Source organism: Nannospalax galili, unplaced genomic scaffold (assembly GCF_000622305.1).
Source record: "Nannospalax galili isolate Female #2095 unplaced genomic scaffold, S.galili_v1.0 scaffold2159, whole genome shotgun sequence".
NCBI classification, from domain to species: Eukaryota; Metazoa; Chordata; class Mammalia; order Rodentia; family Spalacidae; genus Nannospalax; species Nannospalax galili.
This window is the reverse complement of record NW_008342781.1, coordinates 6,145-19,435: the sequence shown is the minus strand read 5'-3', so window position 1 is coordinate 19,435 and position 13,291 is coordinate 6,145. Positions and strand designations below refer to the sequence as shown.

Here is a 13,291-nt window from a genome sequence, read left to right as displayed (position 1 = left end):
ATGCAGGTAATACACTCATACACATAAAATGAAAATAACAAATTAAAAAAAATGTACTAAACCCAAGGTGCCAAAATCAGTTTTGGATTTTTTTATTAATCTATAAATATTATTGCCAGATATGGTAGCGTATGCCTTTAATCCCAGCACTTGGGAGACAGAGGCCAGGAGGTCTCAGTTTGAGGCCAGCATGGTCTATATAGGGAGTTTCAGGCCAGTCAGGGTTACATAGTGAGATCCTGTGTGAAACAAACAGGCAAACAAAAATAATAACAATCTATAAATAATTGGTACTTAATATTACAATAATACTACTATTATGTGCTTGTATAACACTTTATACTAAGATCTGTTTGTAAAAATCATACTTACTTCTCAAAAAACTGAGAGGAAGGAAGATGGGTTTATTAAATTGGGCCCTGGGGCACATAGAATCATTCACCTGCTAAGCTCAGAGCTAAATCAAATCCATATTTTTTCTTCTGCTGCTGCCTATGAACCAGAAAGGTCCACTCATCATCAGCAAGTTTCTCCTCCTTCTTTAATTTATGCCTATGAGGAAATACTGAGGGAGGAGATCTATTTTACTTTCCAATATCTAGAAAAGAAAATGCCAAAATGACGTGCTGCTCTTTGTCATATTAACTTCCTGAATCAACACTGTCCAACAGAAATAAGATGTGAACCACACATGTGATTTTAAGATTTCTGGCAACTACATTAGAAAGAGAGAAATAAGTGGAATCTTAATCAGATATTTAAGTAAATATATCCAAAACATTGTCATTCTGATATATAAGTAATATAGAAACTGAGATATTTGCCATTCCATCTTATATGCTAAGCCTTTGAAATCTCATCAGAACTGGCTACACTTCAAATGCTCAATAGCTAGTGACTTCCATATTGAGCAAAGACGTGCTAAACATTCATTAAATCCCTCATGTTAGGGAGGATGGCTCAATGGGTAAAATGCTTGCAAGCACAAGCATGCAAGTTCAATCCTCAGAACCCAGGAAAAAATTCTGGCCATCACCTATACCGTAATCCTGTAATGCCTGTAATCCTACTGCTAGGGAAATGCAGACAGGAAGATCCTCGCCAGCCAGCCAGTCTAGCCTAGCTGGTAAGCTCTAGGCCAATGAGAAATTATGTGTCAAAGAAGATAGGTGGTATTCATGAGGATGATTCCTTCATGAGGTTTTCCTCCAGCCTCTCCATGCACATGCACCCACACACACATACATACACATTAAAAAAAAACCAAAACCTAAACCTCTAGTTATTTCCTACCAAGATTCCTTATATATGGAAGCAGGTCCTTATATATGGTTTAAAGAAGTGAATCATGGAAGTCCTATTCCTGATCCTGCCAGAGCCATACTAACTAGCTTTGGGCAAGGTTTTGTCCTCCAAGTCCTCTTTCATAGTCCTGCTATCTGCTAAGTAAGAAAAGTTGCCCATTCTCTATTTAATGAGGAAACAGGGAGTTTGAAGAATATGGGGAGCTCCTGAGACTTAGATGAGCACACTGGCTTCTACAGGACAGCCATGATCTAGTTGTTCATCCCATTTGAACATGATAGGGCTGCTGGCTGGCAAAACGGCTCAGCAGGAAAGGATATCTGCTGCCAAGCCTGACAACCTGGGTGCAATCCCTGGGACCCACACAGTAGAAGGAGAGAACCGATTCCCCCAAGTTGTCCACTGACCTCCACGTGTGCACTATGACACACATGCACACATATGCACGGGCACATTCACAGACAGACAGACACAATGCAAGTTAAAAAGGAAGACAGTAAGGCTGAAGCACAGCTCAGTCATGAAGCACTTGCCCAGCATGCACAAGGCCAGTCTGGATCACCAGCACCACAAAACATGATGGTGATGGTAGTGATGATGATGGTTCAAGCACTGAGGTCAACATGTATATTAACAGAAGATTTATAAATGTACCTGATGATTTTGTACATGACTGGGTTGGTGAAGAAAGGCTCATCCAACTCATTATGGCCCCACTGCCTATAGCATAATAAATCAATAATCACATCTTTGCGGAATTGGCGCTGATATTCAAAAGCCAGTCGTGTGGCTCGGACCACTTCCTCTGGCCAGTCTCCATTGACATGGATGATAGCACAGCCTACAAGCTTCCCTAAGGAAGGTAAGACCAAGACAAAAAAGGCCAGTTAACATGAGATAATATTAGCTGTCCCACAAGGTCTACAGCTTATGTGGAAAGACAGCCCTGGAACTCAGAGGTAGTTTGGCTTGAGTGGTAAAAACTCAAGCTTTGGAACTTACCTAACTAGTCTCAGCTGCATGACTTACTGTGTGATCCTGGAAAAGTTATAAATCTCAGACTAGTCTGGACTCTGAATGATACTGTCAAGATTTTATGAGTCAATGCATAGAAAGTGTTAATGTTTCTCAGTACTTTGTACATAACCGTTAACATTATTGTGTTATTGTTATTATCTTTCTTCCTGAGACAAAAAGGTCACTAAAGCACGCATCCTAGAAAAAGATTTTTTCCAGAGAAATGCATCCTCACTATCTCTAGTTCTTGTAATTGTTCTGTGACATACAAGTAGGCAAAAAAAGCCCTGTCTTTGTGCCAGGACTGCTGATTTCCCTAGATTAAAAGAAGTTGGCTTTGCTGCTTCTCAACTTATTTCTAACTAGACTTTAGCAAATTTAGTGGGTAAACATACTTTTTTTGACTAAGACCTTGGGCATGCTAAATTTGATTATTCTAAACTCTAGTGTTATACCAACTACATTGCTCTTTGATTTCTACCAGACTGTTCAGTTGGCTATTTAAGCTCATGCCTTTAATCCCAGCACTCAGGAGACAGGCAGATCTCTGTGAAATTGAGGCCAGCTTGGTGTCCATAGTGAGTCCAGGCCAGCTGGAGCCACAGGGAGACTCTGCGTCAATAAGACCAAAAGAAGATCAAAGTCAGGGGAGTAGTCAGGGTTGAAGTGCAGTTCTGTAGTAGAGTGCTTGCCTGGCATGATGCCTTATGTTCAACTCCTAGAACTATATAAAATAACACACTCAAACTATAAAATGGATGTTCATTTAGCAACTGTCGGCAACTACTGATTTAACTTTTAAAAATTAAAATGGGATAACCAGGAATTGCTTGTCTGCATGACACAGCAATATCAATTCTATTGTGTTACATACCAATGTCACTACTGTATAAGGAAGATCTTCCTCTTTCTGCTGGAGTGGTGTAGCCCAGCTGGTTATTAACAATCAAGTGGATACTCCCACCAATTCTGAAATGTGGGAGATTAGAGAGCGTGAATGTTTCAAGAACAATCCCTTGACCACAGAAAGAAGCATCACCATGAACCTAAAACATGGGAGAGATTGGGGGGGGGAGTAAAGGATTAATTGATTTATGTTTTCCGATTGGAACAAACTGTTCCAAAGAGTTAATAGGGATACTGACAACCACTCTGTCACAACTCCCTTGATCTCCTAAACATATACAAGTTACAGGAGGTCTTAGTGTGTTTAGACTGATCTTAAAAGCACCTTTCAAAGATGTGCAGCCTTTTTTCCTCCTAACTTATACTCTTCTCTTCTGCAAACATTCTTCCATCTATAGCAGCACCATGGGAGGAAGGGCTACTGGATATGCAAAGAAAACGTTAGTTCTAAGGATTTTCTTTTCTTTCTGTGCTGAGGATTGAACCCAGAGTCTTACTCTTGTTCGATAAGCACTGTACTACCATTGAGCTACAGCCCCAGTCTCAGCTCTGGGAAATTTTACCTGAAAATAGGCTTAAGATATGAGAAATAGGGGCAGTGAAATAGCTCAGAGAGTAGAAGGTCTTGCCTCAAAAGCCTGAGGTCCTGAGTTCACCCCTGGAACTTACAAAAAAGGCAGGAGGAACCGACTCCACAAAGTTGTCCTCTGACCTCCATATATAGCCAGCATGCACCTGGTAAACACCTCTCTCTCTCTCTCTCTCTCTACACACACACACACACACACACACACACACTCTCTCACACACCAGAAGATATGAGGAATAGTGCACACCTTTGAACTCTTCCTCTCCCCAGGCACTCACCCCTGAGAAGATACGGAGAGTAGCAGCACCATTGCCTAACCCGAGCTGCCATCAAGAACCTGAGAGAATAGAATGATGGCGCACACTAAAACAGAGGTGAGAGAGACCTATCACATATAAGCAGGAAAAGGTTCACAAACCCCACAGTGTTATTATGAGAGGAGGTCTAATATGCTAATCGAGAACATCCAAAGTGCTGAATCAGATCATCACAAAACCTGGTAGACAAGGCAGTAAAGTTTTTTTGTTGTGTTTTGTTTTGGTTTTGTGTGTGGGGGGGTGCATTTCCTTCTGAAGCAAATAAAAAGCCAATTTCAGATCTTGGAAAAACCTTAGAAAGAATTCAAAATATTAAATTTATTATATGACTTTATGAGTGTACTGCATTCATATATGTAAGTGCACCCATGTTGTGCAATGCCCACAGAGGTAAGAAGAGGCCATTGGATTCCCCTGGAACTGTAGTTACAGATGGTTATTAGCTGCCATGTGGGTACTGTAAACCAAATCCAGGTGCTCTACAAGAACAGTCAGTGCTCTTAACTGTTGAGCCATCTCTCCAGCCCTGCAAACTTCAGAATCTTCTTTTCCCAAAACGCCACTTCACCTTTGTTTTGAATATCCGCAATCTCCTGTCAGATGTACCAACCCAGACAATATTCTTTTTAAACTTTTTTATTTTTATTTATTTAGTTTTATTTTATGTGTATGAGTGTTTTGCCTACATGTATTAAGTGCACCCTTGTCATGTAATGCCTGCAAAAGCCAGAAGACGGCATCAGATATCCTGGAACTGGAGTTAGAGAAGGTTGTTAGCCACCATGTAGGTACTGTGAACCCAACCTGGGTCCTCTGCAAAAGCAGCCAGTGCTCATAACCACTGAACTATCACTCCAGCCCCTTAGATAATAGTCTTTCTGGTATTCTCTCACTTTCTGAAACTCAAAGTACCTGTAGGCAAATGACTTTGTCCCCAGGCTGAGCGGAGCCATCTGGAGAGTAGTCACCATCTTGCTGAGACTGTTGCCTGCCTCGAGTTTTCCCGACAGCCACAGGGTTAACAGCTTCCAAATGTGAGGGATTAGGCAGCATTGTCACATGGAGGGGACCGTGGGCACCAAAGTCCAGGTCCACAGAGGAGGTCAGATGGGACAGTACATCTCCAATACTTGAGATATTTTCTGGAAATTCACTTAAACCTTGCATTTTACGAAACAGCAGCTATTAAAATAAGCATATGAGTTTTTTAAAGTCTTACTTACAATAAGTATAGCATGATCTTAAATAAAAATTAGCATTATGTTATTACAAGCATGCATTATTTAAAGACAGGCACATTTATTGTTCTTCTCAACGTGTATTTCTTATTGAATTTTTGTGCACTTTGTACAAAACATCTTATTATCTTTATACCCACTTCCCCATTCATACCCCCTCATACCCTCACCACCAGAATTTATGCATTCTGTCATAAATGTTAAGGCCCATCAGGTCTAATTTGTGTACCCAGATGTCCCTCAGTGCAAGTTCACCCACTGGATTCTAGTCAGTCTATCTAGGATCTCTCCCTTAAAGAGGATCAACTTTCCCTCACCCAGCAGTAATCAGTTCTTCAGCTAAGGTTGGGGACTCCTGCCCATTTCCCCAGTTCTAAGCTAGATTTTGTCAGATTGAGTTTGCATGTGTCTTGTGTAAGCTGACACCCTTGCTGTAAGTTCATATGAACACACTCCCAGAGGCCTGGAAGACACAGTTTCCTTAAGATCATGCACCATCCCTGGCTCTTACAATCTTTCTGTCCCCTTTTCCACAGTGGTCCTGAGCCATGGGTGGGTGAGGTTTAATACCGGAGTCCTATCCAGGGACACACAGTCTGTAATCTCTTTTTCTCTATACTCTTACTCTCCAGGTGTCGCCTTCTATGTACATTGTACTCTGTTGCATGAGGAAGCTTCGCTGGTGAGGGTTGAGAGATCATTAGTTTTTTTTCTACCCCTTTTCCACTATGTTCCATGAGACTTAGTGTAGAGGTTCCACTGTAGAGGTGTCACTTGGGGTCAGGCATCTCTTATACCTGTTCTCTGTGTGTGACCAGTTGTGGAATTCTGTAATAGTCTCCGTCTGTTGCAAAAAGAATCTTTGATAAGTGGTGAATGATATATATGTGTCTGTAAATATAAGGATCCATATTTAGCACACAGTAAGAAATTACATTTGTCCAGGGATATGACAGAGGGTTTCTCTAGTATCTATGAGCTCTCTAGCCATGTGTATTTGGCTATGTTTACAGAGCCACACATGAGTTCCCTCCTACTGAGAGGGTTTTAAGTCCAAATAGATAGCTGTTGATTATCCCCAAGATAAAGGTGCCACTGCTGCACCACTTTAGTTTGCTGTGCTGGTCACTGTTGTGGTTATTGGGCTTTAAAGCTGGGGTTAGATCATTGATTGATTTTCTCTTTTACAACTTGCAGAGTACCCTCCAACACTGTGTGAGCTTGTCTTCAGGGAGGAGGCTTCCAGGTCAGTTCCAGCTCTACTGATTTATATCCTGTGTCCAAAATATGTCCTGTCTTCAGCAATAGTGTCTTACCTTCAAGTTCTGGGAAGTAATCAAGGACTGTGGCCGTAGCCTGCATTAGTTTGGGAGTCTCTCGTACTACATTGACAAAACCTCGAAGGAGGTTTCTCTTGTCTGGCACTGTGTTTCTTGCTATATAGACTTCAGGTATACACAAGCCACTCATGTTCAGATATTGTATATGTATTTTTCAGTAGGTTTTTGAGCTAATACATTTCCTGCTGGTTTTTCATACTACCCAAGCTTTATTTATCTCTCCTCTCTCCTCTAACCTCCCTCCACCCTCATCCCAGGCACAGATTTATAACAGGTCAATAAGAACTACTTGGAAGTCTTCAGAATCAAATAAAGTGCCAACATTTTAAGAGGAATCTAACTCAAGGCAAATACTCAGTTGTCTCTACCTTATGGTGACAAAATAACTTTTAGGAGAGCTGGCTCAGGAGTTAAAAGCACTGGCTATTCTTGTAGAAGACCCAGGTTTGAATGCCAGCACCCACATGGCAGCTAACTACTGTCCGTAACTCCAGTTCCATGGGATCTGATGCTGTCTTCTGTCCTCCTTGGGCACTGCATGATTTGGGTCCACTTATACACATGCAGGCATAACACTCATACACATAAAATAAAAATAAATAGAGCTGGGTACGGTGGTGCACGTCTTTAATCCCAGCACTTAGAAAGCAGAGGCAGGCGGATCTCTGTGACCTCAAGGCCAACTTGGTCTACATAGTGAGTTCCAGGCCAGCTTGGGCTACATGGAGACCCTGTCTCAAAAAGTCCAAAACTACAAATAAATAAATAAAATGAAAGGAAACAAACAAACAAAAAGAAAGAAAGAATGTACATTTCTAGGTTTCAAATTAAAATGAAATAATTATTTAAAAAATAACTTTTAGCCAGGTGTGGTGGTGCACACCTTTAATCCCAGCACTTGGGAGGCAGAGGCAGGTGGATCTCTGTGAGTTCAAGGCCAGCCTGGTCTACATAGTGAGTTCCAGGACAGCTGGGGCTACAGGGAAACCCTGTCTCAAAAAAAAAAAACAAAAAAAAACAAAAAACAAAAAAAAACCTTTAAAAATAAATGCTCCTTAAGAGTGATTCCAGTGGCTCTTATTCCTGTGAAAAACACAATTTAGGGCCAGAGATTATTCAGAGGTTAAGAGCACTGACTGTTCTTACTGAGGACTCTGGTTCAGTTCCCAGCACTCACATGGCAGCTAACAACCACTAGTACTCTAGTTCCAGGGGATCCTCTGGCTTCTCCAGGGATTGCATGCATGTGGTATACGTATACACATGCAAGCAAAACACTCATACACAACAAAAAGTTTTTCCTTAAGCACAATTTAGCCCTTTTGTAATTCTATTTGAGAATGCTGGAAGTTTAATTAGCTTTCCACTCAACAAAATTTCTGCATTTGAAATTTCTTCAATCTTAACCATACTTGAGTATTACTGTATCTTAAAACAAGCTATTAGCTCTGAAGTACTAAGTTTTAAATTAATTGACTATCTTGTTTTGGTGGGGGATATTTATTTTATTTTATATTTATGTGTATGTTTTTAAAATATTTTATTTATTTATTTATTTAGTGTATGTGTGTATTACCTGCATGTAGGCAAGTGCACCCATGTCATGCAACACCTGCGGAAGACAGAAGAGGCTGTCGGATTCCCTGGAACAGGAGTTATGGACAGCTGTTAGCTGCCACGTGGGTGCTGGGATTCGAACCTGGGTCTTCTGTATTAATTCTATTTTATGTGTATGTGTGTATTGCCTGCATGTAGGTAAGTGCACCCATGTCCTGCAATGCCCACGGAGGACAGAAGAGGCTGTTGGATCCCCTGGAGCTGTAGTTACGGACAGTTGTTAGCTGCCATGTGGTGCTGGGATTCGAATCCGGGTCTTCTTCAAGAACAACCAGTGTTCTTAACCTCTGAGCCATCTCTCCAGCCCCAAGACCATCCTTTTTTAAAGTAGGACTCACAAACTGGCCTGGAATTCACTGTATAACCCACTGTATAACCCAGGCTAGCCTCTTACTCATGGCAGTCCTCTTGCCTCAGCCTCCTGAGTGTTGTTCCGTTTAACACTTACAAAATGCTTAAGTTAAGACAGATTCAGTATGTTTCCAGTTACAGTGATAAATTGTTTTGGAGTAGTTGCTAATGGTTGAGTCTGCATGATGTACACCTGGAAGAGACTGTTGGATCCCCTGGAACTGGAGTTACAGACAGTTGTTAGCTGCCATGTGGGTGCTGGGATTTGAACCCAGGTCTTCTGCGAGACCAGCCAGTGTTCTTAACCCCCTGAGCCATCTCTCCAGCCCCTATTTATGTGTATGTTTATGTGCCTGTGTGAGTTTACACGCAATGCCCAAAGAGGCCAGAGGAAGATACTGGATTTCCTGGAACTGGAGTTATAGGCAATTGTTAGCTGCCATGTGAGTGCTGGGATTTGAGCCTGGGTCTTCTGCAAGAGCAGCAGGAGCTCTTAACAGCTGAGCTATCTCTCCAGCAACAGAGCAGTAAATGCTCCTAACTGATGAACCATCTCTAGGCCTGTTTTGTTTTGTTTTTAGACAGAGTCACACTATACAGCACTGGCTGGCCTGGAACTCTCTGTGCAGACCAGACTGGCCTTGAACTAACAAAGATCTGCCTACCTTTGCCTCCTGAGTGCTGGGATTAAAGTAATGTGCTACCACACCCCCAGTTCTCAGCTGACTTCTTAAAACACCATTTGGATTTTACTTTTTTAAACTTTATTTTTTTACAGAAAAAATTATTTTTAATACAATTGACACTAAGATGCACATGCATTTCTAATCTCTATATATCTGATTATTACTAGTCACAGTCGGTTGCTTTTTGAGCTCCTTGGCATCTGAGCATGGATATAAATTCGTCAGGTAGATTTCAGTGGTAATGTTTTTCATATCTACTAATTATTAAGGAGCAAATTTTTATGCTTTGAAGAATTATTATTTCTTTAATCAATATTTTAAAAATTTTTTAATAACTACATGATTAGAAGAAGTATTTCAGTACAGCTTTAACATATTCAGTAACACACTCCAGAGCAAGAGTATATCTCTTTCACAAGTGGCTGCAAGTTTCTAGGTTCACAGTTGAATTAATACAGTTATACAATATTGAACTCAGTATAAGCCCTATTTTTATTTTATTTATATGAATGTCATGCCTGCATGTATGTAAGTGCACCCGTGTCATGTAGTACTTAGGGAAGTCAGAAGAAGGCATTGGAGCCCCTGGAACTGGAGTAACAGATGATTGTTAGCTGCCATGTGGGTGCTGGGATTTGAACCCAGGTTCATTAAGAGCTGCAAGAGCTGCCAGTGCTCTTAACCTCTGAGTCATCTCTCCAGCCCCACCATTTGGATTTTAATTGTGATGCAGATGTTATTGTAACATTTGATTTTCTACAGACTTATTTCCACTCTGGTAGAGAAGCTCAATGAAGGTCATATCCAAAAAACAGACAGACACACAGAGTTCTGATAGATAGATATAGATATAGATATAGATATAGAGATATGAAGATAGATAGATATATACACACACACATATATATGAGAATATATTTGCAATATGTTTGCAAATAAAACTACTCATTGTAAACTTAAGTTCTCAGGGGAAAAAAGCCACACTTATGTTAAAGATTCCACAAGGCTGAAATGACTGATTCAAACTGTTTTAACATTTATCTTTTTTTCTTTCTTCATTCATTTGTGTGTGTGTGTGTGTGTGTGTGTGTGTGTGTGTGTGTGTATGTGTATGTGTGTGTGTGCCCATGGAGGTAAGAACTGGGCTTTGGATACCCTGGAGCTGGAGTTACAGGTAGTTGTGAGTCACGCAAACCTGGGTCCTCTGAAGGGTCAGCAAGTGTTCTTAAGCTCTGAGCCATGTCTCCAGCCCCCTGACGAGAACTTCTAAGCACCATATGAGAAAAAGCCTTCACACAACTGGGTTGTGTCTTAGGTTAAACAACCTGAAAAGTGCTTCTGGAAATTCCTCATGGAACTCTCAGTATAGACCTATTCCTAACCAACTTCTACTTTCCTCACAAGCCATATTCTGCAGTTTTTCCAGTTAGAGATTCAGAGTCAAATTATTTTGTGCTATTTTTATCCCCTTTGGAAGTCATTCATTGCTCACACCATGTCTACTCTAACATCTTTTTGACTATCAAAACCTTAAAAATCTATTTTTAGTAGACAATAAACTTCCACCTATTCAAAAACTAGTATGTTATCAAACAGCAGCTAAAATCTACAACAGGATTTTCCCCACCTTGCTATTTGAAAAGCCTTCCTGCAGTCCCCACCAATGTATTTGATAAATGTCTTGATTTATGAGTTTCTTTGTTCTGTAACGAATAAAATCTTATGTAACCACTTCCACAGTAAAACATTCTGGGGAACCCTCAGTGTACAATCCCAGGCAATAGTCACTCATATTTGGCTGAAGAATCTCTTTTCCTCTTAAAGGTAAGAGCTAAGGCTAAGGCTGAGGCTGAGCGTGGTGGTGCATACGTTTAATCCCAGCCTCAGGAGGCAGAGGCAGGTGGATCTCTGTGAGTTCAAGGCCAGCCTGGTCTACATAGTGAGTTTTAGGTCAGCTGGGACTACAGGGAGACCCTGCCTCAAAAAAAAAAAAAAGAAAAAAACATTGTAGAGGGCTGGAGAAATGACTCAGCAATTAAGAGTACTTGCTGCTCTTACAGAGGAGCTGGGTTCAGTTCCCAGTATCCACAGCAGCTCACAGCGTCTGTGACTCTAGTTCCAGAGAATCTGATGCCCTCTTCTGGTTCCATAAGTACCAGGCACACACGAAGTGCACATACATACATGCAGGCAAAACATTTGTACACATAAAATAGAAACAGGTCTTTTTAAAAACTGTATGTGAATGTCTGTGTATGTGCTTGTTGGCATGCACATGGAGGCCGAAAGGACAATCTCAGCTGTCACTCCTCGGGCACCAAGCACCTTTTTTTGACATAGGCTCTCTCACTGGCCTGGAACTCACTGAGCAAGTCAAGCTGGCTGCTGAACCCCGGGGATCTGCCTATCTCTACCTCCTAAGTGCTAGGATTTCAAGCACGCATTAACAGACCCTGCTTTTCTTACATGGGTTCTGGAGATTGAACTAAGATCCTCATGCTTGCTAGCCAAGCACTTTAACAACCAAGCCATCGCCCAGCCCATATTCTACTTTTTCTAAGGTCCTCTTCCTCTTCCTACTTTTTCTTCTCCTTTACTGGTTTTCAGCAAAGTCATTTATTTATCTTCTGCTCATCAGCCATGTACAGGTGGCAGGTCCCTGGAGGGGCTGTTGGTTTTGTAGGCCTGGAGCAGTGTGGTCAGGATATATAGGAATCAGGTTCTTTGGGGGTCTTGACCGCAATCTTGAGTGCCAAGGCTGTGGGAGCCTTACGTTTCTGCCTTCTTCTCCCCCTTCATCACTGAGAAATGATGGGGTCCATATTTTACTCAAATGGGATAGACCTCATATCTGGATTCTGCTTGTTTGCATTCAAACATCATAATGAGACTACATATCAGATAAGCTGTCTACTTCAATCCATCTTTTTGTTTAGTTTTTTATTTTTTTTGTTTTTTTGTTTTGTTGGGTTTTTGTTTTTTGTTTTTTTTGTTTTTTTTGGTCTTTTTGAGACAGGGTCTCCCTGTAGCCCCAGCTGGCCTGGAACTCACTATGTAGACTAGGCTAGCCTTGAACTCACAGAGATCAACCTTTCTCTGCCTCTAGCATGCTGAGATTAAAGATGTGCACCACCACACCCAGCTCTTCAATACATTCTTGACACCATTCCTAAAATGCATCTCAAGGATGGTAGGGAGGCGACACTCTCACACATCAGCTAGACTTGGGGCCTCTCAAAGGGCTCTGAGACCTTCACTTTGCAATGAGAACTGTGTGTTTATAGGAGGTGGGTGCAGTGATTACACCTCCTCAGGGTTTGTAGGCCTCCCATGTGCCCTCACACATACACACTGGCTTGAGTAGCTGTACAATGACAGAGATGCAGGGCTACCCTTTCTGCTGTCTCTGAGCCTAGCGCTTAAACATTCTGTACAGATAAATGGATACTCTTGTCCAATCTGGGACTCCTCTACCACAGAAACACTTCCTGGAATGTAGTTGGTAGGTAGATTCAAAACCACTACAATGAGGACATGTCCAGGCCTGGTTTGGCAGGCCTTGGTTGAGCCAAGCAGATTCCCCTTCTTGGCTGACCCAGAAACTGTCGCTTGGTTCTCCAGATTCCAATTTCAGCTCAATAGGAAGCCCCAAGTCCCTGTAGCCAAGTGTCCCTAGCAGGTTTTGGGTGAGAGTGATGGTAAGAGACCATCACTCAGACACAGGCTCTGACCCCTGGTAGCATCAGAGAGCCGGCAATGAAGCCAGCTGAGAGTGTAGACTGTAGGCTGTCCCTGCAACAGAGACATGAAGGTTCCCCTACGCACCAGCATAATAAATTCTCTAGCTCCAGGGTTTGCAGTTTGTTGTGTTTCAGGTTTTGATTTTGTTTCTGTTCTTCTTGCTTTGAAGATGACCACAGGAAGT

General features: G+C 41.6%; 1 protein-coding gene across 1 annotated transcript in view; it reads right to left on the bottom strand.

The window, feature by feature from the left end:
* The window catches only part of LOC103738703 (probable 2-oxoglutarate dehydrogenase E1 component DHKTD1, mitochondrial), a gene marked incomplete at its 5' end in the record, with an annotated part of 51,062 nt that overhangs the window by 31,630 nt on the left and 6,141 nt on the right, over positions 1–13,291 (bottom strand). The window contains 3 exon segments of the mRNA XM_029566295.1: positions 1,960–2,158; positions 3,197–3,368; positions 5,047–5,316. Of these exon segments, the coding sequence (XP_029422155.1) occupies positions 1,960–2,158; positions 3,197–3,368; positions 5,047–5,316 (641 nt within the window).